Here is a 24,905-nt window from a genome sequence, read left to right as displayed (position 1 = left end):
GGGCTGTGTGAAATCTCTCCTTTGATTAAACAACCACAACCACCACCACACAGACCATTATGTCAATGGGCTGTGTGAAATCTCTCCTCTGATTAAACAACCACAACCACCACCACCACCACCATTGCCAAACCACCACCACCATTACAGGAAATTTTTAATGAATTTTTGTTGATGGAATCCCGCCTATTTTTAGGGAATGGGCTTGAGATTTAATTTGTATCCACATTGGGCCAATCTTTGGACAATATGGATTGTGGCTTTCAAATGCTTCGTTTTTTCGGTTATATGGTCTCCTGGTGTCTTTTGTTTTGGCGTCTGGATTTTGGGCTCCTGGCCCATATGGTCTCCTGGGGCTTGCCTCTTGTATGACTAATTATTTTTTAACTATGTAATTTATGACTCACTTAATTACCCAAAAAAAAAAAAAAACTATCAAAACTTAATTTTCAACGTCTATATATTTCACTTGCTTATGCGAGAGCTCCTCCTTACTCTTTATACAAAAATTTCTCTCTTTATAAAAAGTTTTTTTGTTCCATATTCTCATATTTAGTGCCCATCACAAACTTAAAATATATATGGAATATGTCTTTAATTATATGTATATATTTCAACATTTAATAAAAAATCAATATTTTAGTATTATTATATCATTATTATTATTTAATTTTTACGGAGAAAACATTACTTATTTTATTTTTCAGTTATCCCTCTTAGGAACTTAGCCAAATCAAACATCAGCCTCAGACTGAAAATTATTACAAGGTCACGGATAACTTCCTGTGATAAAATTTTCCCTATCAAAATAACGCAAACATACCATTATTATAATGGGTCACACCGCAATTAACGTGTAGAAGGATTAATTTTTCCAACATGCAAGCTAGAAATGAGAAAAGAAGGCAAGTATACTTGAGAATGTTTAGGTGGATGGAAAGCGTTACTGACATCTCACCTTCTTATGTAGGCAAGTCCATATGGTCGTCTCAACTATCTAGAGACTAAAACTAAGAAAATTCTAGATTTGTAATATTTAGAGAAATTTTAGAGAACTTTTATGGAATGAATGTCTGCTTGTCTTTTATCATTCCATAATGTTTAAACAGTATACTATAAGATCCTCTAGATTATTTACCTAATTCTAGAATACTCCTCTAGAATATTTGAAAATTTCCAAGTTATCAAAACTTCTAGAGAATTAGTATGTAGTATCCTACATATTTATATGCGAGTGTAGAATATTCAAGGTGGCACGCATTCTGAGGTTTACTTTATTGGTGAAAGATAACCTCAATTACACCGTCCTCCCCACATAAGTTGAATTAATAAAGATTACATTGTTTGAGAGTTTCAAGCAAAATTTAAGTTTATTCTTATCATAGTTTTCAATTACTCAATGATGATGTAAAGTTTAATAAATGATTTAGAATTCGAATTCGAATTGGTTTATGCGAATGGAAGTTGAAGTTATCACAATTCACTATATTATTAATATGTGTGATGTCACGAGGATTTTAGTCTTTACTTACCTGAAATACAATTTTGTCTCGTTTAGAGATGTTTAGAGATTGGATTGACAATGTGTTATAGTATTTATCACAATATCATTAACACTAATCAACTTAATTTTATTAGCTGAAATATAACAACTCAGTCAAAATTAACTCCTGTAAATCCTAACCACCTTTGAATTGAACAATGGATCTTCTCAACAGCTACCTTGTCAAACGGCCATACTAGCTGCCCCAACTTTAGGAAGGAAAAAAAGAGAAAATGCAACATGTCAAATTGCGATACACGTGTCGATCACCGAGTTGGTTTAAAAAACTATAAATTATGGCAATCATGAGACCTTCATCACCAAAACTTGAGTTTTTGAGCAACAATATTGTTTCGTGTGTGTTCGATTTGAAGTAGAGAAACCAAAACATGGACCAATCTCAGAATGCGAATTACCAAGCTGGCCAGGCCAAGGGCCAAGCCCAGGTGAGCTTAGTCTGTTTTTTAGGTTTCTTTCATTCATATATTTTGAAATGGAGTTGTGGCTTGCATTCCCAACTCCAAAACTGGTGTGGGACCCACAATACACTGCACTTGAGAATGGCGGAGACCCCTCACGGTCGGGTCTACACGTTTGTGAGATGATCTCCATCCTCTCTCTCGACATATCCAAATCGTGTATGCTTTAATCATATATGCATGTAACACGCATGGGAGCTTCTTCATTTGTGGTTATGAAAACAACCATGGTGTTATACATACAAGTGCGCGCACGCGCGCACACATGATCAATATATAGTGACATACAGTGATGTGTGTTCTGATCATTTCAGGAAAAGGGCAACCAGATGATGGACAAGGCTAGCAATGCTGCCCAGTCATGCAAGGAATCAGTGCAGGAGGTCTCGAAAACTTTCAATCATATTCAAATTTTCAATCAATGCACATGTTAATTTGTTTTCGTGGTCACATCAAAATTTCAATCTTTCTAATAAATTGTATCATATATATATATATATTCGCGTAGGCTGGTCAGCAAGCGAAGGCCAAGGCGCAAGGCGCAGCTGATGCAGTCAAGAATGCAACCGGCATGAATTGAAGCTGCATTGATCCTTTAATTTGTTCATTTGTTTCCCGAATTTTATAAGTAACTTTCCGGTTTAAATCTTGAAATTCATTTGAATTTTGGTAGTCTTTTTGTTTCTCCTGTTTAGGAGGTCATAATTTGTTTGTCAATTGAAGGAAGAAAGAGAACTCTATCTCATGGAGTTGTCAATTTAATCAAATGACTATTTATTAATCAAAAATTTAATCTTCCTTTCTAGCTCTATATAATAATCTCTTAAATTTATACTGCAAAATTCTTGTACTTTGTGTGTGTGTGTGAGAGAGAGAGAGAAGCAACCTCTACAAGGCAATATAATCACAATATTTCATTAGTACCATGGTTCGCTATATCGGTCAATACTCATGTATCGTCCGTTTCGTAATCCATTTTAAGGTCCCACACATTCATGAACTGGATGGTTTGGCCGATTTACACCGATATTCAGCTGAGTCCGTTACACCGCGACCATTATCGTAATCGATACCGCGATTGCAAACCATAATCGGTACTCATCACTAAAACAATTCTGATGATATGATCACAATATCCTTGAAGCCAAAAATACCAACCGCTAAACTGATAGTAAATTCATTTGATGATCAGATGGCTCCAAGGAATGATTCTGCATATTTACAGAAGTCTCAACTGCAATATTTGTTAGTTGAAAAACGCGGGAAGAAAAAACAAAAAGGAAAATTCGAACTGGGAATTCGATCACAAGGTTGATTCAATGTCTGGTTTAGAAAGTTGAACAAATGATCAAAAAGTTATAATCTTCCTTTACCATTGGTGGTGCTTTGTGAGCCTTGATTGAATGATTTGATTTGGTAAGATTATGTTTATTGATATATATCATCCTGCATTTACATTATGTTTTGTGCCTTTCTTTGCTTTAAAGCTAAGGTTACTATTATATACTTATATATATATATATATATATATATATGGTTGCCAAAAAATTGTGGTTGGGGATACAAATTCTATCTAATAATTCAATTTTTATCTTATCTAAGTCTTGTGATCACTTTTTATTCTGTATGTGAATATATTAAGGAATCATTTTGGCCCCTAAGTAGTTGGATTGTCAAACTCATCACTGTAGATGATCAGTGTTAATTTTGTGTCGGTTATGGATGCTTCACAATCGAGTTGATAAGCTAGCCATCACCATTTTTACTTATATTTCTTCATTAATTCACCAAATAATTTGTCAATATATATGAAATATTCATGTAGGAATGAGATACTTCAAAAAAAAAAATGTACTCCAAAATGGTAAATCAAAATGCTCATGCTTCATGTTTGATGATGGGAACCCCAAAATAATTTGTGTGACTGTGTGTGTGTGTGTGGAGTGGTTAAATGAATGCAGGGCTTGATGGGGGGTTGGTTTTAATGAATTTCTATACACTATCAACTGACTGCACATACATACAATATACTATATGCTACATTGGTGTTTAATTTCTGTACTTTTTGTTACTGCCATTGTTGTCACTATTTTCTTGGTGTCCATATGAACACAACATTCGATCCATAGGGCGCGGTGGTACCATTTCTGGTGGCCTAGGGAATCGAATGAGACCTTTCAATGAGCAAAATGCGATGAATGTGACCAGGCAAGCCCTGCATTGAAGTTTGTTGTCACACTCCATAGTTTTTTCTGCACATTATCTTCAAAAATAAATGAACTGCTTAAACTCTCACTTGGAGCCTTGTAATTGACATATACTCAAATCCTTGTGACCTGTTTAGGAAGTAGGAAAGAAACAATGTGACAAAATGCCATTATTTTGAGATGATTATATAGTAGCTGCTATCACGGGGGTACATATTCTTCACTGCAGGCCCTCTGTTAAAAACAGAATTCTACTGCAAAAAGCGGGACCATGATCAGAAAAAGTTGAGGCCTCTCTGAGCCTTATATTCAGTAGGAGAAAAGATCGTATCAGAACTTTGGTTTTTAGGGTTTGTTTGGTAACAATGCCAATAATTGAGTATAGAAGTTGCATTTTCAAGTTTTGGATTTATTGTTGATTATAATCCTATTTGTGTGGTTAGTGTTAATTAGAAAAACCCAATAATTGATATAGTTTGATGATAAAATTTTTGTGTGCATTACATATTTATATGTCACCTCATGAGAATAAATTTGTTTATGTTTGTCTAAAATTGGCAAATTGCCCTCTAGTTAGGGTTTATTACACTTATCCCTCGTGTTTTAGATAATTACAATAACCTCCTTTCTAATTACATGTGTATACCAAATCAGCTCCGGCCGTTAGTGAAAGATGGTCAACACCGATGTGGCGAGTTTTTTAACTTCATGTCACAAATATGTCCTTCACTTTATCCCATGTTTGTTGTACGAAAAAACAACTCTAGTCTTAACTAAAGAAAGATAGACGGACTAACTCGAAAACATAGGGCTTGCTTGGTTCAGTTTTCAGTTTTCTGATAACTCAAAATCAGAAAAATTGTACAAAAATCTATTTAGTTGACATTTCATGATAATTATTTTCTTAAAACTCAATTAAGAAGGTGACTAAATTAAGAAGGTGACTGTTTTCAGATAACTGTCTTTTATAGTTATCTTAAAAAAAGAAAATTCTTTAATTTTTTTTTTTAAAAAAACTGTTTTCTGAATGATAAATCAAACACGATGAATTTTACTTTTAAGAAACATTCATAAATCCTTAGATAAAAAAATCCATACTAGAACACCTAAAAACCAGGATGGAATAAGAACCAAAGTGTCAAATAATGTAAAAAAGAGGGTCCATGTGCTAAAGAACAAATTATTTTGTTGGAAGCAAAGTTGCATTTTGAGTTTTGGATTTATTATTATTGATTATAATCCTAATTGTGTGGTTAGTGTTAATTAGAACAACCCAATAATTGATATAGTTTGATAATAAAAATTTTGAGTGACATGAGAATAAATTTGTTTATGTTTGTCTAAAATTGGCAAACTGCTCTCAACATTTAACTTTGGCATAGTTTTGATGCTTCTGAACATACATACATAAAAAAAAAAAAAAAAATAGAATAAATGAATAAATAAATAAAGGGTAGGAATGCTTCTATGCATTTTCAGAGGCTAGGAATATATTGAACTTACAGAAGGAATGCAAGATGCTTATGCTTATTAGTCAAGACACTTGGTTTATCTGAATTCACAAAATTTGATTGAATTTGGATTAAGATTAGAGTAATGAATTGAATATAATCAAAACTAATACAAATTATTTGGTTATGGATTCATAAAATATAGCCAAAATTCAGGGGAAAAAAAATTCAAGTTTAAACTTTTTAACTAATTCAAATAAGAATAATGAACTTATTCAGAAATTTGGTTGGAAAACTAAAAAATATAGGTTGAATTACACTTACCTCCCCTCTAGGATTTATTACTCTTACCCCGTTTTTAGATAATTACATTTACCTCATTTCTAATTACATGTGTATACCAAATCGGCTCCCACTGTTAGTATAAGATGGTCAATACTGATGTGTCAAGTTTTTTAAGCTTCATGCCACAAAATGTCCTTCACTTTATCCCATGTTTGTTGTGCGGAAAAATAATTTTAGTCTTAACTAAAGAATGATAGATTGACTAATTTCAAAACATAGGGTCGATAACTCAAAATCTGAAAAATTGTATAAAGATATGCTTAGTTGTGAATTATTTTTTAAAACCTCCATTAAGAAGGTACCTGAATTAAGAAGTTATCTATTTTCGGATAATTGTTTTGTATAATTTTCTTAAAAAGATAAAATAAAAATAAAAATTATTTTATTTTATCATTTTACAAATTCTTCAAAATTGTTTTGTGAATGACAAAATCAAACATCTTGCAGAAAAAAGAATCAAAGAGTCAAATAATGTGAATGGCCAATCATCACCTAGAAACGAGGGATGGGATAAGAACCAAAGTTTCAAATAATGTGAAAAAAAAAAAAAAAAAAAAAAAAGAGGTCCATGTGCTAAAAGAACAAATTATTTTGTTGGCAAGTCTGGAAGGGTACAAAATCATGTTTAAATTGATGGGTCCTTCAATGTCTTTTCAAAATGTTAAACATGTCATCCATTGCAGTGGCAATCAAGGTAGGGCATACCATGCCCCTGACACAAATCTTTATCCAATCCCAAGTTGGTACCATCATTGTTTTCCAGCAAGTGAAACATTTGATTACTTTCACTTTCATGTTAAGGACACATATGCTCAATTTCTGAATTTTCTTTTCCTCCCCATCCTTCACCTTTTGTTTGTTTTTTCTTTCAATTGCCGAAAAAAGTTGTTCAGTGACCCTTTTTTAGCGGAAAGAAGTTTTGATCATCCTCCTTTTTATAAAGAGGGTTAATTCAAATTTTGTAGGAGGGCCAGTAGCACTTTGCTTAGGGCCACCCAAAAAAAAAATCAAATTGGACCATCCACTGCAACATTATTACTAGTGCTATGATTATTTTTCAAACATTGTTAATATATTTATAAAGTCTTTGTATCGCACGTAGTGACATAATTAACATGTTTAGTAGCAATCAAATGATGAATTCGCAACTAGGAAAAAAAAAAAAATAAAGAATTGGCCTATGAAACCACCAAAAATTTCACAAAGAAAATGTGTCGAATGTGCGACGTCTCACAACCACAACCAGACGAGGAATTTTTTTAAAGGGGGTATTGTTGAAGAATAAATAAAATTGAAGACAAATATTTTAAAAATAAAATAATAAATATAAGAATTTTAAAAAATTAGTGGGGTAAAAATGTGAAATATAGTATTTTAAAAAATTGAGTGGGGTATTTTTAAAATTTTATTTGGAACTATAGGTAATAATGTAAATTGGGAAAAAAAAAAAAAAATCGAGTGGGGCATTTTTGAAATTTTAGTTGAAATATAGGTAATAATGTAAATTGGAAAAAATCCAGTAAGGGCATTTTTTAATTTAGTTAAAACTATAGGTAATAATGTAAATTTGAAAAAATCGATTGGGGACATTTTTAAAATCTTAATTGAAACTATAGATAATAATGTAAATTGAAAAAAATCTAGTGAAGGCATTCTCTCCCCACTGGCTTGAATTGGATTCGTGCCTGCTCACAACACTTGAGGGAAAGGTTGTTGACACTTATATGGGTGGACAATAGTAAAGGCATTCGCCCCCACTGTGTAGGCGCATGCACGGACCCAACATAGGACCAGTAGGGGCCTCCACTGAATTTTTAATATTGTCATTTTATATCTTAAATTTTTTAGAATTTATGAAGATGCTTCCACTAAAATTACAATTCGCCCCACTGAATTCTTTTTTTTTTTTTTTCATTTTATATTACAAATTTTTGAGAATTTATGAAGATGCCCCCACTAAAATTACAATTCACTCCACTAATTTTTTTTTTTTTTTTTTAATTTTTTACTTTACATTTTTTAAAATTTATGAAGAAAACCGTATTGAAATTATAAAAATGGATCCACTATATAAGTTTGCCCTAACAAATTAAAAGGTGGCCTCCCCTCACGAAATTTTCTGGGTCGATCACTGTGCAGGCGTGTGTTGAAAAAAAAAAAACCTGAGTACGAGAGTATGTAAAGTAAACAATATCTACTCAATGAGATAGGCCGTAACAATTTGTGTGTAGAGAGAGAGAGAGAGAGAGAGAGAGAGGGAATAATAGTGGATGCTGAAGATCTTCCCAAGTACAAAGAAGTGGAGGAGGTTTCCAGAGTGGTGTGTGAGACATAGAGACAAGATGGAGATGGGGTACAAGAGAGTGTCTACACTTAATTACCAAGCTTGGATGGGGCCTTGTGTTGGTCTTATTTTCTAGTGCATTGAAGAAGTAAATAACATCTGGATGTGTACTGAGTAATCTAGTGGGAGGAGGAAGAAACTAAGAAGGGTAAGTGGTGGCTCTTTCCCCCATTCAATCCTCATCAACTACTAGTAAGAAGACAATTCCTTGGTGCAGTTATTCATTAGGACTATGGTCAATTTGCTCTCTCTTTCTCCAATTAACTCTCTCTAGAATATTTGGAAAAAAAAAAAAAATTTTAAAAGCTCTCTCTGGATTATTCTTTAGTGCAATAATGAAATAGCTGCAAACAAATTTCTAAAAAGACTAACTCAGTGCATGGAGAGACTGTTCCGAATTCAAACTCGTGACTTATTGTCCGATCAGTCTTGACTTAGATACATCATGTCCAATGTATGCCTTTTTTCTTTTTCTTTTGCCGATGATGGTGGTGTCAATGCATGTTCTAATTTAAACATGTTTCTTTGCGTGATCTTACCGATGCTTTTCTTTATGCAAAGGAAATCAATCTTGCAATGGAATGACTGTCTATAAACTCTTTTGGAAATGATACATCAGTTAGTTATTTTGGAATTTTGAATGATTCATAAATTACAGATTTACGAGCATTACCTAGTGACCTAATTAGTAAAACACTTAATTTTTTTATATACCTAGGCATTTGAGTCCCCCTTTTTTTTAAGATCCACCATTAAGGGTGAAGTAGGTGAACAGTCTAGTCACAATATCTTTGTAGATCTGTCATGCTTTGAGGGGCTGTCCAATTTGTATGTCAGTCATAGCTGTCACCTTATTGGTTCCTTCTTGGCCTTTTTTAGACAAAGGGCATGCAATGTAATTGCAGACAAAAGGGTTAAACACTTAAACTATTAATAAGTTAATAATGGTCCCTGGAATCCACTTACGTGAATCGCTTTTTTAAACGGGTTGTAGACTTGTGGTGATGTGATAAACAAAAGGGACACTTACGCCTATCCTTCTTCAATCTATAACCGACCTTAATCAATGGACATTTTGTCATTCTCCAGTATTAGGATAATGATTTAGAATTTAAAAATTGAACAAATATGATTAATTTATGTGGGTGAGTTAATATTATTATAATATCATTAATATTTATGATGTCATGATAACATCAGTCTTTACTTACGTAAAAATATTCAGATATATCCGACTATCAGACTCTCTATCATTACTCTCAGTATTAAAACATTTGTTCTCTTTTTTCATATCTTATATCCGTTTCATGTGTATCGGACAATTATTGAATCTCAAAATTAAAAACTCAAAATGTTATGGGCCCCACTCTGTTAAGATGGGGTTCATATATAGCATTGTGAGACAGTGCCAAGTCGGATATAGTCAAAGTGTATCACAACTCCTTGAAAAATATAAAGTGAAAATTTTTACCATTAGATTATCCTTTTAGGTTTCAATTCCTCTTTCTTTTGCCTAAAGTATGCATAAATAGCAATTAAGTAGTATTGGGTTCTCCATTATCCTTTTAGGTTTCAATTCCTCTTTCTTTTGCCTAAAGCATGCATAAATAGCAATTAAGTAGTATTGGGTTCTCCATATCCATCCCAGTGAGCTGCTGTTTGGATGCAGGGGAGCTTAGCCTCTTACAACAAGCATCCTTGTTTTAAGCTTTCTCCTTCTTGACCTTGTGACTCTGATTATTGTATTCCATAATTTGATGTATAATTCGATACGCGATTTTTTTTTTAAGTCCGATACGCATTTCATACATGTCAATTTACATTAATTTTATCCGAATTTATTATACGGTGACTGTAATCGATACCGCGATTATAACTGATACTGCGAACCATGTTTTACGCACAAACACAGTCAAAATGAGAAGAAAAAAAACCTATTAAGAGTTCCAACTTAACCCATATGCCAAACACCAAATACTGGGCATCAAACCATAAAATTTACATGAACTCTAGATTAGTCAAGTGTGAGCATTAAACGACAAGTAATTTATATTCAGATTTATATGCATATTTCTAATATGATATATATACATATAGTCATATATATACTGTTTTATTTCTATTTTTACATAGAGAAACACCATCTGAATCAGATCGTGATGCAATCCATATGGTCAAATCAAATGGTGTAGTCCAATCTGGTCCATTTATCGAAACAATCCTACAACAAGAAGCATACAAACTATACAGTATACAGAGTATGTACATCCTTCAGACCGTTATATATCAATGTCCTAGGGTTGTCTTTGTATTTTTGTTATCATGTATGCGCTTTGTTAAGAAATGGGTGAACAGATTTCAAGCCCACGCTCAAGTGAGGCACGTGGAGTACACTCTCCATCTTGGAGTTGGTGTGTAAATTATTATTTTTTTTCAGTGCAAAAAAAGAATTAGGCATCAAACTTATACAGCAACCCCTTTTTATTTTTTTATTATTTTCCTTTTTCATGTTTGTCCATTATAATCCTAGAAAAGTAGTCTAGATACTTAAGTTTTTACTTTCTAATTTTGAACTTTATTTGATATATTAAGTTTTTATTATGGGAAGGGTTTCTAGAGAAAGACATGCCTCATATGCCTATATATAATGGTTTCAAAACCATTATCCATTAACGAGATAGAACATTCCAGGTACTTTATTTTTAGGTTTATTAATCAATTAGGCATTCATCTCTTTCATTGCTGAAGTTTTCTTGATTTGGATTATTATTTACAAATCATCAGGTGTATATGAGAATGTGTTAATAAAGTCCATTATATGATTTGTTTCACTTGTTTTCTGTAAAACTGCAATCCAAATTTTGTTTCAAATTGGATGTAATTATGATCCGAAAAGAATTTTTTTTTTATTGGTTTTCTTTGTAGGAACATGAATTCAAGTCGTAAACTCTCTTGTAAGTTTTAGCCTAATATATAAAATCGTGTAATACAGAAGAACATTGAAAATCGAAGTTTAGAGGGAGAGGCTTTAGAGTCTAAAATTGATAATCTCCTACTTTTTGCAGCAAATTTTTTTTGAATTTTCACCTTGGTATACTTTACGTAAATATTTGTATCTCTTATTTACTTTTTTTTATATTTCTTGATTGTTATTGGTTGATTCCAGGGATTTGTTGTCGTATTAAAAAATAATTTAATAACGAAACATTATGATCCAAAAGGTCGAATTTTTTATATATTAAATTTGATAATGTTTCGTCCAAACGTTTATGGACAACCAATATTTTTATCACAAAAAAAAAAAAAAAAAAAAAAAAAAAAAAAAAAAGAAAAAGAAAAAGTACTTTTGCAGCTACATATAATAATCACGCGCGTGGAAAGCATCTCAATGATTTTTTAGAGAGAGAGAGAGGTGAGAGTGGAGGCAGCTTTTGCTTTTAAAAGTGTTACTCTTTTTGAATAGTTTTTTGGAATGACTGTCTGCTTAAGGTAGATAAGCGTGTGAGTGTTAGCTGACAGAGTGGTCTGTGGAATCAATAAAGCAATCGCACCTCTCATCATCCAAAGTATATGTGTGTGTGTGTGTGTGTATTGTAAACATAAAAAAAAGAAAGAAAAAGTAATGCTCTAAGGCAGTTGAAATCATCTCTCTCTCCTAATCATGCCATAGTGGTGGTCATGAACAGGTAACCAAACCCACCACCAATCTCAAGCCCCTCGAGATTCTCAGTCTTTAATCCTTAAAAAATATTGAATTTGGGACTTTATTGAATGACCCGACTCAAGGAATGTCGGATTCTCTTCCCCTCCTCCATGATATATTGATATGCATGTATATATGTATAGTTTGTATATTGAATGATTCTATAGTTTCCAAAGGACAAATAACATGATTACAGAATTTGCAATACATAATGGTATGTAATAAACGACCCTTCCATTGAAAAAGACTATCGTTATTGTCGGATTTTGAGGAGGGTGTGACATACAAAATTATATTTTTACTCCTGTTTTGAACTCGTAATATCTCACCATCATAAAGTTTGGAAAGAATTTAACTATACATCGCACTTTAAACCGTAATCTCTAAATTACAATTAAATAATTTTACTATTGTAACTTTTAACCGATACCATCTAAATTAGAATTGAACAACCTTAGTGTTCTGTTTGTGAATACTATGACATGGCAGACAGATGTTTAAAGAACTACCTGTTTATTTGTTCATATATTAAATAATGCCTATATACTCTTTCTAGGCAAATGCATGATTGCTCAACCATGTGAATTTCCAATTCTCTCCTTCACTTTACAAATTTACGATTCTGTTGGTTTTGTCTTGTAAGTTCGAAGGCTATAATATATTCTTTTCTTTACTTGCTCATGACTCAGTGACAAGCATGCTAGTTCTCTTTTTATACTGCCCAAAGACACACGGTTTTTTCTTGGGTCTGACACAAATTTCAGATAAATGGATTTCTGGCATGGAAAGATTGAGATGGAGATTCTGATCTAGAGATAACATGAGACAATAGACACCCAATTGAGGGCTGGGATTTAAAGTTAGTTTTAGCATCTGGGGTGTGTTTGGTTCTCGGGAATTCCAATTCCAATTCCAAACAGAAAATGAAAAGAAGAAGAGTGGCTGCATTCTGTGTGTTCTTCACATTTTTCTGGTTCTGGACTCCTGCAAATGGTTTGCTCTCCCCCAAAGGTGTAAACTTTGAAGGTAACAATATATTCTTCAATTCTATTTTGTGTACTCTACTACAAGTTTTGTTATTTTTAGCTATAAATGTACTGCAAAAATGGAATTGCTGATCTGATTTTATTATTATTATTATTATTTTTTTTTTTTTTTTTTTTTAATTCAGTGCAAGCTTTGATGGGTATAAAAGAATCTTTAGAAGATCCTCGTGGTGTTCTTGATAATTGGGATGGTGACTCTGTTGATCCATGTTGCTGGTCTATGGTCACTTGTTCTCTTGAGAATCTGGTTATAGGCTTGTAAGTCTTGCCTAAAAAATAACCCTTTTTTTATTTCAATACAAACCAAACAGAGTTCATAAAATCAACTAATTTATGATCATGAGTTTTTAATTTGTATATATATATATATATGTATATGGTCATGTTGCAGTGGAGCTCCTAGTCAAAATCTATCTGGTACTCTTTCTCCAAGCATAGGCAACTTAACAAATCTCCAGATTGTGTGAGTACACACACACTTGTTTGTGTTTGTTGGAATTTCTGAATGAGAATGTTTTTTAATGAATGAGGTGTTTTGCAGGCTCTTACAGAACAATAACATAAAAGGACCAATCCCAAGAGAGATTGGAAAGCTTTCAAAGCTTCACACACTTGATCTTTCTAATAACTATTTCACTGGTGAAATTTCCTCTTTTCTAGGTCACCTGAATAGCCTTCAGTACATGTAAGCATGAAATTTGAATTTTCCAAATAGAAAATTTCAGTAATATAGTTATAGATAATAATTTAGATAGATATGATTCAACTGAACTCTGATTTTAGGAGGCTTAACAATAACAGTCTCTTCGGAGCGATTCCAATGTCGTTGGCCAGCATGACTCAGCTTGAGTTTCTGTAAATTTCTTCAACTTACTTGTATTATTAGCTTAAATATGTTTGTTTTCGGTATGAAATGTGTATTTTCAAGAATGTTTTTGTCATTCTATGTGTCTGATCATTGCAGGGACTTGTCTTTCAATAATTTGAGTGGTCCTATACCTAGATTTCCATCTAAAACAATCAAGTAAGTTGCTTATACATCTCCTTTTACAGTTTGGGATACTAAACTTCTCTGCACTCTTTTTAATTCTGTTCTCTGATTGCAGCATTGTTGGAAACCCTCTAATCTGCGCGGGGTCTGAGCAAGATTGCTATGGATCGACATTGATGCCGATGTCCATGAACTTGAATAGTTCACAGAGTAAGGAATTTTTATTCTCTCTTCTTGTGATATACTAAGAATTGCCATAATTTCTGTACTTAAATTCTGTTTCTTAACCATTCTTGAACGTCTTTGCTTTTCGTAAGTTGAAGACTTCAACATTTCTGCATATTTGGTTGTTTATGCTCACCTGATTTCTCTGCTGCTAAGCAGCTTTGCCTTCTGGGAGAACAAAAAGTCACAAACTTGCTCTTGCAATTGGGACAAGCGTTGGGTGCGTCTGCTTGTTTATCCTTGGAATCGCGCTGATATTATGGAGGCGCCAAAGGCACAAGCAGCAGATATTCTTCGATGTTAATGGTTCGTAAATCACAACAAAGCTTGGCTAATTAAAGGACTAATTATATTCTATAATGTGGCTAATGTTCCCTCTAATCTGCAATGTTTGTATGAAATTTCAGATCGGCATCATGAGGAGGTTTCCCTAGGAAACTTGACAAGGTTCCAATTTAGGGAACTTCAGGTTGCAACAGACAATTTCAGCAGCAAGAACATACTAGGAAAAGGTGGCTTTGGAAATGTCTACAAGGGTTATCTCCGAGATGGAACTGCTGTGGCCGTAAAAAGGCTCAAAGATGGCAGTGCCATGGGAGGGGAGAGGCAATTCCAGACAGAAGTAGAGATGATCAGCCTAGCAGTGCATCGCAACCTCCTCAGGCTATATGGTTTCTGTATGACTGCCACAGAAAGGCTTCTAGTTTACCCACACATGTCCAATGGCAGCGTTGCTTCTCGTCTCAAAGGTATATATTTATATACACACACACCATAGATATTGACATTTATGTCTATAATGTATACATAAATTCGAAACCTAGAGTACTGATTTTTGGGTAGCTGAATTAGTACTTTTCATTTAAATTTTAACAGCAAAACCAGTGCTGGATTGGGGCACTAGGAAGAGAATTGCCTTGGGAGCTGCAAGGGGGTTATTGTACCTCCATGAGCAGTGTGATCCAAAGATAATTCACAGGGATGTGAAGGCTGCGAATATATTGCTCGATGACTATTGTGAGGCAGTGGTGGGAGATTTTGGTTTGGCAAAGCTTTTGGATCACCAGGATTCACATGTGACAACTGCTGTGAGGGGCACTGTAGGGCATATAGCCCCTGAGTATCTCTCCACCGGACAATCTTCTGAGAAAACAGATGTGTTCGGATTTGGGATCCTTCTCCTTGAATTGATGACAGGGCAGAGAGCCCTAGAATTTGGCAAGGCATCTAATCAGAAAGGAGCAATGCTCGACTGGGTGAGTACCCTTTCTCTGAGGTTCTAGTTCAGTTTAAATGATCACTCAAAAAACTCGTCTGGCACTAAAAACTCTTCTAAATTATAGTTACCAAACACTAACGTAGAAGTCAAATGGAAGTGATAGCTTCAGTTCTCTTTTTCTTTTGTGTAAAAGCAAAAGCAAAAGCTATGCCAAACGAGCCCTTTATAGTGGTTGGCCTAAGGGTTTATCAAATCATCTCTTCTAGTGTTGTGAATGAAATTTACTTATGTTTAATTCATTGTATCCTCTCTTCTAGGGTTTATCAAATCCTCTCTTCTGTGTCAAATGGAAGTAATAGCTTCCGTTTCTCTTTTTCTTCTATGTAAAAGCAGAAGCAAAAGCTATGCCAAATGAGCCCTTTATAGTGATTGGCTAAAGGTTTTATCAAAACTCTTCTTGTGTTGTGGATGAAATTTACTTATGTTTAATTCATTATAACAGGTAAAGAAAGTTCATCAAGAGAAGAAGCTTGATTTGCTCGTCGACAAGGACTTGAAGAACAACTATGATCGAAATGAACACGAAGAAATGGTCCGAGTGGCTCTATTGTGCACCCAATATCTTCCCGGCCACAGACCTAAGATGTCGGAAGTGGTTCGAATGCTCGAAGGGGATGGACTTGCAGAGAGATGGGAAGCATCTCAAAGAGTTGACACATCCAAGTATAAGCCGCACGAGCTATCTTCATCAGAGAGATACTCTGATCTCACTGATGACTCTTCATTACTTGTACAAGCCATAGAGCTCTCTGGTCCAAGGTAAAGTAAACTAGTTACATTCTTTCTGTGACTTAATATAAAGATTAGAATTTCAAAAGGAGAATACAATAGTTCAAGTTGTTGTGTTGTATAATAGTAGTAGTATATCAGAGCTCCAAAGGGCTTTGATGTTATTTCTTTAGTGTACAAAAATTTATTTGAGGAATTACATGAGTTTAGATTGAGAGTTTTATCTCTGTGTCTTCCGAGTTGAGAAAATTAATGGGATGTCCAGTTAAAACCTTTAGCTTGAAAGAATAATGTTCTTTCCTCAGGTTTTGTTTGTATCCTTGGATTTTTTTGGCATTAGTTTACAACAAACGATGTGAAACAAAGAAAACAATCAAGAAATTACAAAAATAATAATAATAATAATAATAATAATAAACATGCACTACACACACAAGACAAAAATATTTACGTAGTTCGCGGAATGACCTACATTCCATAGAGAAGATCAGTGAAAATTTTCACTAAGAGAAGAAAACAATATATTAAGATTACAAGTTCTCGAACCTCCAACCCTATTTCTCTCTCTCACCCTTTAAAATGGCTTTCCGTGTTACGCGACAAATCCTAACACCATGCCAAGTTAAAAAAGAGCATTGAAACTCAGGTACATGACCCACAAGACAAAACGGGTCAAAATATTATTTGGGTCATAATTGGGCCGCGTTTGGGCCACAACTTCACAATATATATATATATATATATATATATATATATATATGTTTTTATTTCACACTGTTCTGAAACTATGAACTTTCAAATATTTCTCTATAAATGTTGTGACGTTGTAACCCGAGGGGTTGACTCTAGTGGTAAGTCTGGGCTGGTGCCTTGGGCGGAAATGGATCTAAAAGTCAATGATATATGCGTTTGAGCATAAGCTTGATAGATGCTCATCAATTCTGTCAAGAACATTTCACCTTTATAATATGGAAGCAAGTCATAGTAATCAAAAATTATATGAATATTTGGGAATCTCCGTAAAGTCTTCTGGTTCATACGAATCATATCAGTAACATAATGTTATTAATGTCCCACTTTACATTTCAATCTATAACCACTTGTTTCAAGAGACAGACAATGAAATACTTGTGCCTTTTTCATGGACAGTTGTGAAGGGGTCCATTTCACACTTCAATTCATTATATACTGCTTTCAAGTGATAAGTGAATCTCTAACCTGAAAGTGAATATACTGCAGATATATATTGCTTTCTTATAATTAGTATTCCAAATTATTTCAGTGCCGAATATTCTCGGTACCTAGATGAGTCACCATGTATCCAAATTCAAAAATAATATAGTCGGACTGTTTTATACAAATGAGAGATGACATTGGCATTGAGAGTTTTGAGATACTATACTATTCATAGAAGGGTTGAATCAAATCCAATCTTTGTTTAAAGGTGGGTGTGCAAGATCACCAACCCACATTCTTACTCGGTTACTGAGGGTGATTTTATAATGATGTCATTTTTCGTTCATATAAATGCAGTCGGATAGGTATTTATATCCGGACTCGTCCAAAACATACAAACAAGAAATTGATTACCATGCAGGAAATTAAGGCCCTTAGCTTGTCCAAATAGCAAGCCATTGTGTTTGACACTTCAGACCCATTCGAGGTCATCCCAATTAGACATTGACAACTAGCATAGTGTAACGGGGGTGGTGCTTACTCATTTAACTAAATGGTTAAGATATTGGGTAGTTATGGATACCCATCAATTTATATCCATTTCATTTTCCTTTCGGATCTGATGTGGGGAATAAGTCTCCCCTTGTGACATTCTTCCCCACCCGAACTCGCAATACTCTCGTTGCAGCCGTGCCACCCTATCTACCCAGGTGGCACACCCAGACGCCTTCCAAGCTGGGTGCTTGGCGTGGTGCCTTCCGGGCTGAGTACTTGGCGTGATGCCGGATCAAGGACTGAATCTAGCTCTGATATCAACTGTAACAAGTGAGCGCTTGTCCATTTATCCAAAAACTTAAGGTATTGGGTAGTACTGCATATCCATCCATTTATACCCATTTTACTTTCCATCCGGATCCGATGTGGGACAAGTCTTCCCTACGGACTAATTTCCACATGAATGTCCTTGAATTTTCCTTCCACCTACAAGGATTTTAGATTTTGGTTGGGACTTAAGAGGTAGACCTGAAACTGTCCTAAGCTTTGGAATTATTATCTCAAAGTAACTAGACTACTCCGACTGCGAAAATGACCCTTCGAGTTTAGGCTTCTACAATTGTACCATGCAATGATAGTTGTCATTAAAAAGGGAAGAGGAACTCTAATAGGGTCATTGACAGGATAAAGAGTTGATTTTTGGACTATTGATGCATTTTAATATGTCCTCTTCATATACCAAATTTATGGGTTATGAGATATCCTCTTTTACTTTTTCTTTTCTTTTTTTTTTCTTTTTCTAGTCATTCCTTTTCTGTTTGGCTCCATTGTTACTTGATGAAATTCGACAATATAAAATCAATACTGATTTAAACATATGCTGCCATATTATGCATTTGCTATAGACCACAGTGTTGACATATCATCAATGCTTATTCTTCTTCTACAAAATTTTGACAGTGCATACCTAGAGGCTTTACATTCCAAACCCTAGAGCCAGCCAAAAGTGTGAAAACCATCATGGGACATGGCTAAAGAAAAATAAAGCCTTTGTCATAATCAGTCACTCAAGTCAGCTCAATAAAAACTTTTAGTCACCCAATTACTTCAATTTCTGTTTAGAGACTTTACTTAAAATAACATAATAACTTTTGTTCCAATCCCACAAACAATGTCACACCATCAACTGTGTGATGACCGGACATTTTGCTCAATAATGATCAAGAGAAGCCAATTCAAATATGAGAACCACCGCTGTTATGGGGGAACCCACAGCTATGTACGAATCCTAACTTACTGTGGTGGGACTCACAATCATATGTGACATTCAATTTTATATTTTAATTTGTAACCACTTGATTTAAGAGACATAAAGAAATAATTATATGACTTTTTCATGGAGTTGTGAAGGGTCCATTTCATCAATCAAGACATTATATGCTGCTTTCTAATGATGAGTGGGATATCTTTTAACTGTCCGAGTGTACTTTTCAAGCAAGTGCAAACATGAAATAACCCCACTTTTCTGTGACTCAAAATTATCCCAGTTTCTGAATTATTCTTGCAAGTACTATTCCATATTCTTTCAGTGCTGAATATTCTTGATTCCAAGACGAGTCACCATGTATTCAAAACATAAAAACAAGGCATTGATTACTATGCACAAATCTAGGACTCTTAAAACTGCTATGGCTAGGCCAACCAAGAGGCTGGTCCAAATTGCATACCTGCACCGTTGTGTTTGACACTTCAAGCCCATTTGAGGTCATCCCAAAGAGAAATGGACTAATTTCCACATGGATGTCCTCGAATTCGCATTCCACATATAGGGATTTGAGATTCGGTTGGAAGGTACGTACACCTGAAATTGACCCACGCATTGGTATTATTGTCACAAAGTGACTACTTAGACAGTCAAACTGTATCAAAATGACTCTAAAGTTTAAGAGTAGTATTTTACCATCATAGTAAATAATAGTAGTCGTCAATTTTTTTTTTTGTTAAATGAAAATTTTAAGAAGGGTAGAGGAACTCTAATAGGGTCATTGATGGGCAAAAGGGTTGATTTTTAGGCCATTGATGCATTTTGATATAAACCACAATGTTGATATAACATCAATGCTTATCCTTCGACTTCAAAATTGCATAGCTTCTAGCAAGAGGCTTTACATTCCAAACTCCAAAGCCAGCTAAAAGTTTGAAGTAGAGGATCAAAGCCATTGTCATAATCAGTCACTCAGGTCAGCTCAATAAAAAAACTTGTCACCCACTTACTTCAATTTCTGTTCAGAGACTTTACTTTTTATGCAAGATCATAACTTTTGTCCCAGCCCCAACATTTATCCACATATTTTCAAAAGTAATAATTACAATGGGCTGATGGCAACGGGACGGGTTGGGACGGTGATTTCATTCTCCATTCTCATTCCTGATGCATTTTTTATTCCCCATCTCTGCCCCATCCTGTTTAAAATTTTGCCAGAATCCCCATACCCATCCCCGTCCCCGCCCTCGACACTTTATCCCCGGCCCTGGCCTTGGCCTCGGCCGCGACCTCATAATTTTTTTTATTAACAAAAAACACATTTTTTTTTTATTTTCATATATATAATAAATTTAATTTAGTAATAAATTATTATATATAAGGATAAATTAGTAACTTCACACTTAATCGGGGCAGGACGAATTTACCCCATCCCGACTCCGATCCTAACAGGAATTTATAATTTGTCCCCATTCTCGCTATAAACGAGGCGGGGGAATTTCTCATTCCTGTTCCGCAATACCCAATATCACACTACCAACAGTGTGATGACAACACATTTTGTTCAACAGTTATCAAACCAATTCAAATATGAAAAAAACTCAAAATTGACGACACCTGACAAGTGTGGTGTCTCACATAACTAATGCCACACCACCAACAATGTGATGACAGCACATTTTGTCCGGTAGCGAGGACAAGTCAATTCAAATAAGAAAATTTTAAAATTGGCGGCACCCAACCAATCAATTGTAGCAAAATTCCTCAAATACTTATGAAGACCTATAGACGGTAGAGGTTGAGTACATTAATTATGCCCCAAAGGTCAGTCTACTTGTATTGCCAACTTGTGGTGAAGGTACATCCTCATCTGATGCTTCTTACGTGTCGATGTCCTATTGGCTACAAGTACTTTCCACTTGGGCAGTCAGCTTTGTGGTAGTCTATAATGAATGGACTCAACTGGTTCCACGAGAACACGCTTTTACCTTTATCCAAAAGGTCGAAAGCACGTGAGAATACAAGACAAGTCAGCATCCAATTGGATGGTGAGCTGTCACACTTTTTCGGCCCCACATTAAACCATGTTTTATACCACAAAACTTTACTTAGGCTGGTTTAACATGCGTTTTGTTTCTAGTGTTTTTATTTTTGAATTACTATAATGTCGATTTTGGTAACAAAAACATGTTTGGTGCGGCCTTGTTTTATTTTACACAATCCTAAAATACTTCGTGAACAGTGACCCAAAACCAAAACATCAAAAAGTTATTTTTTTTTTTATTTTGACAATTGTTCATGGCCCAAAATCATAATAGTAGCACAAAATAGGCCAAAAACAAAACGCCTAAAATATCGTTCCCAAACGTGCTTCTGATTTTTTTTCAAAACACTTCTACAGCAAAAACACTATTTGTTTTTTAACCAAAAATAAAACGCTTAAAACAAAGCGCATACCGAGCGGATCCTTAAAAGCAAAAATGAATAAAGAAACTCAAAAACTAAAGTGAATTTCAGAAAGAGAATACAAACAAACACACGCACCAATTTATTTTACGACTCAACCACATTTATTTCATGGTTATCTATATAGGTCCTCTTTTATGGTGGCTTCATCTGTATCATGTGATTGAAAATAGCTAAAGTTAGTTATGGTCATCAGATATATAACCAAGCCTTAACAACTCTTGGTTTTCTACTAATTTAACCAAACCTAAAACTATGTTGTGTTCAACTTGATCAGGTCCATGTGGCCACATTAATAACATTAAACCATAACCCCTAAATTTTAAACGCAAAGGTGAGATACACGAGGCAAAGGCAATAGAAGAAAATGACCTTAAAACTAATCCTAAGCAAGTTTTATACTAAACGTAACTTTCGATATAATGAAAATATATTTTTTTGTTACTAACATGACTAATGGTATCAGATTCTTACTTTTCAAAGAAATGTTAAAAATTCGAGTCTCGATGAAAACATGTGTGTGTAAGTGCCAATTATATAATATATATATATATATATATATATATATATATATATATCTTCTGTCACGAAGAAAACCATCTCAACTCAAACTTTAAAATAACTTCTCTTCTAATTCTAGGTCTTGCTATAATTTTTAAGCATTTAATGACAGAAAAATGGAAACAATTAATCAAACAACTTTAATGTATACAAAGATGTTTGATCAAGTTCATTGAATTTTCTAATTTAGGAGAGAGAATGGAGAAAATTGAAACTTGGTAGAACTCAGCATGTCCGCACTACACAAGACCATCTGCATACTCACAAGTCAACTGACACGTGTAACACATACAGTATCTTAACCTTCCTTTATGGGTCGAGTCAGCATATCGACACGAGTCATCACCGAATGGCGAGTTTACTGAATTTAGTCTACTCGAGAGAGTATGCATGACGGTCACGCCCATTAATTGATTCCAAAGTAACTGGGGCCCGTGAAAACTCCGACTTCCACAGCCGACCCGGGCCCGCCGGAAAGTTAGCCAACCACAAGATAACTAACAACTTTTTTGACCCACTAAATAGTCGACAAGTGTCATTTATTGGATTCTCTCTCTGCCTACAGTTACCCTCTTCACTCACTCATCCCCAAAGCAAAGCCTCATAGAAAGAAAGAGAGACGGAAAAAAAGGGGGAGAGAAAAAAATGATGTTGAAGGAAGAGTGTGTCAGTGTAGATGGTGTAAGTAACAATTGGGCTCGCGTGTGTGACTTATGCCGATTCGCATCGTCCTCAGTGTACTGCCTAGCGGACTCGGCCTACTTGTGCACTTGGTGCGATGCCCGTGTCCATGTGGAGTCACACCACAAGCGCGTGCGGGTGTGCGCCGCGTGCGAGCGCGCTCCAGCAGCCGTCCTGTGCAAGGCCGACGCGGCGTCGCTTTGCACCGTGTGTGACAAAGACATACACTCCGCCAACCCATTAGCACACCGCCACCACCGTGTCCCGGTTCAGCCCATCTCTGGCTGCCTATTCGGCCCACCAGCCACCGACGGGTCAGCAACCAATGACCTGGACTGCAGCTTCTTAGCCGAAGAGACCGAGGAAACCATAGATGAAGAAGATGAAGATGAAGCAGCTTCATGGTTGTTGCTTAACCCTATTAAGAACAACCACCGCTATCAAAATAATAGTGGGTCATTGTTTGGTGATCAATATTTGGATCTTGTTGACTATAACCCATGTCAAGATAATCAGTTCTCTGATCGATATATTGATCAGCAGCAACAGTACAGTGTTCCTCAGAAGAGCTATGGAGGTGATAGGGTTGTCCCGGTTCAGTGTGGAGATCAAGGAAAGAACCAGCCGCAAATCCACACTAGTTTTCAGTTTGGGATGGACTATGATCAGACCTCAAAATCTGCGTCTACTTACCATACTTCAATTGGTCACAGTGTGAGTCTTTCCTAACCATAACTATATATATATGTGTGTGTGCGTGTGTAGTCTAGCTATGTTGTTCTCTAAAATCATGTTCATATCAATAAGAAATACATGCACAAATTTACTAATCACTTGTTAATTGTTCGTGTTTACAAGTTCAAAATAATTAAGTGTCACACAAAGATTCAAGAACAAACATAATAGACGTGTAACCAAGAATAATATCAAATTTCTTCTTGTCTTCTACTCTTCTTTACTTAATTTAGAAGAGGTCTGTTTTCTGTAAGGCCATTCAACTTTCCCTGAAAACTGGGATATTCTGATTTTACTTTTACTTTTACTTTATGGGCTCATATATTTTTCTGTCTTTTTTGGTTCTTTCGCCTTCAGTGTCTGTTTTTTTTTTTTTTTTTTTTTTTTTTTCCTTCTGTTAATAACTTAGCTTTGGTGCTTATACAACATAATGCTATAATTTTTCCAAGTAACTGACTCTTTGTGTTTTATGTAATTTTGTAATCAGGTCTCTCCTTCATCGATGGATGTTGGTGTCGTACCTGAACCTGAACCTACAATGAGCGATGTCTCAATCTCTCACCCAAGACCTTCCAAAGGAACAATTGACCTTTTCACGAATACTCCCACTCAGATGCCTCCTCAAAATACTCCGATGGACAGGGAAGCCAGAGTCCTAAGGTACAGAGAGAAGAAGAAGATGAGGAAGTTTGAGAAGACAATCAGGTATGCCTCGAGGAAGGCCTACGCAGAAACCAGACCCCGGATCAAGGGTCGGTTTGCAAAGAGAACAAATGTAGAAGTTGAAGAGGAGCAGATGCTATCCACAACACTAATGGTAGAACACGGATATGGCATTGTTCCGTCATTCTAAATCCGAATACAAGAGAGGAAAAAGAAGAAGAATCTTCATATGAGAATTTTGCTTCTTTTAACTAGTGCTACTGCTAATATGTACCTCTCTCAATCTAATTGTTTTTTCAAATGATTAGTAATATATATATTTATATATATATGCTTAGTAGTTTTGTATCTTGATAACTCTGGTTCTCTTGTAAATACATGTCAGGACTTGACATTTATTATGTGCAACGATAATTCCCCTTCTGAGTCCATATTTGCAATTCTAAAATTTTGGGTTTGAGGAGCTAAACAAATAAAGGTTATCCAGAAGAACTGGAGAGCCTAATCCAAGTGATTATCAGA

At 34.9% G+C, this 24,905-nt stretch overlaps 4 protein-coding genes across 4 annotated transcripts in view; 3 read left to right on the top strand and 1 right to left on the bottom strand.

Moving 5' to 3' along the window:
* The window catches only part of LOC132316043 (uncharacterized), an 88,268-nt gene that overhangs the window by 39,605 nt on the left and 23,758 nt on the right, over window positions 1-24,905 (bottom strand). The gene's annotated exons all lie outside the window — the stretch shown is intronic.
* LOC132267443 (stress-induced protein KIN2) lies at window positions 1,875-2,817 on the top strand. The gene is made up of 3 exons (XM_059768605.1): window positions 1,875-1,989; window positions 2,337-2,405; window positions 2,531-2,817. The coding sequence occupies exons 1-3, from the start codon at window positions 1,933-1,935 to the stop codon at window positions 2,600-2,602; spliced, it is 198 nt and encodes a 65-aa protein (XP_059624588.1). The 5' UTR covers window positions 1,875-1,932; the 3' UTR covers window positions 2,603-2,817.
* On the top strand, window positions 12,713-16,563 carry LOC132316040 (protein NSP-INTERACTING KINASE 1-like). The gene is made up of 11 exons (XM_059814525.1): window positions 12,713-13,098; window positions 13,244-13,376; window positions 13,510-13,581; window positions 13,660-13,803; window positions 13,902-13,973; window positions 14,083-14,142; window positions 14,225-14,319; window positions 14,494-14,640; window positions 14,742-15,083; window positions 15,211-15,590; window positions 16,056-16,563. Exons 1-11 carry the CDS (start codon window positions 12,996-12,998, stop codon window positions 16,374-16,376), a joined length of 1,869 nt encoding a protein of 622 aa, XP_059670508.1. The 5' UTR covers window positions 12,713-12,995; the 3' UTR covers window positions 16,377-16,563.
* On the top strand, window positions 22,877-24,812 carry LOC132316037 (zinc finger protein CONSTANS-LIKE 2-like). The gene is made up of 2 exons (XM_059814524.1): window positions 22,877-23,699; window positions 24,208-24,812. The coding sequence occupies exons 1-2, from the start codon at window positions 22,950-22,952 to the stop codon at window positions 24,571-24,573; spliced, it is 1,116 nt and encodes a 371-aa protein (XP_059670507.1). The 5' UTR covers window positions 22,877-22,949; the 3' UTR covers window positions 24,574-24,812.

This window comes from Cornus florida, unplaced genomic scaffold (genome assembly GCF_030987335.1).
Source record: "Cornus florida cultivar Cherokee Brave unplaced genomic scaffold, ASM3098733v1 CherokeeBrave_3.0.0_Hap2_Chr07, whole genome shotgun sequence".
Classification (NCBI taxonomy): Eukaryota; Viridiplantae; Streptophyta; class Magnoliopsida; order Cornales; family Cornaceae; genus Cornus; species Cornus florida.
The sequence above is the reverse complement of the archived record's forward strand: the minus strand, read 5'-3'. Positions and strand labels throughout refer to the sequence as shown.

What these genes read in the sequence shown, in the direction of transcription:
- LOC132267443 (XM_059768605.1), top strand. Translation starts at nt 1,933, where the DNA reads ATGGACCAATCTCAGAATGCGAATTACCAAGCTGGCCAGGCCAAGGGC. An exon ending in AGGCCAAGGGCCAAGCCCAG is followed by an intron (nt 1,990 to 2,336) that starts GTGAGCTTAGTC and finishes TGATCATTTCAG; the next exon opens with GAAAAGGGCAACCAGATGAT. An exon ending in GCAAGGAATCAGTGCAGGAG is followed by an intron (nt 2,406 to 2,530) that starts GTCTCGAAAACT and finishes ATATTCGCGTAG; the next exon opens with GCTGGTCAGCAAGCGAAGGC.
- LOC132316040 (XM_059814525.1), top strand. Translation starts at nt 12,996, where the DNA reads ATGAAAAGAAGAAGAGTGGCTGCATTCTGTGTGTTCTTCACATTTTTC. An exon ending in GAGAATCTGGTTATAGGCTT is followed by an intron (nt 13,377 to 13,509) that starts GTAAGTCTTGCC and finishes GTCATGTTGCAG; the next exon opens with TGGAGCTCCTAGTCAAAATC. An exon ending in CGTTGCTTCTCGTCTCAAAG is followed by an intron (nt 15,084 to 15,210) that starts GTATATATTTAT and finishes AAATTTTAACAG; the next exon opens with CAAAACCAGTGCTGGATTGG.
- LOC132316037 (XM_059814524.1), top strand. Translation starts at nt 22,950, where the DNA reads ATGATGTTGAAGGAAGAGTGTGTCAGTGTAGATGGTGTAAGTAACAAT. An exon ending in ATACTTCAATTGGTCACAGT is followed by an intron (nt 23,700 to 24,207) that starts GTGAGTCTTTCC and finishes TTTTGTAATCAG; the next exon opens with GTCTCTCCTTCATCGATGGA.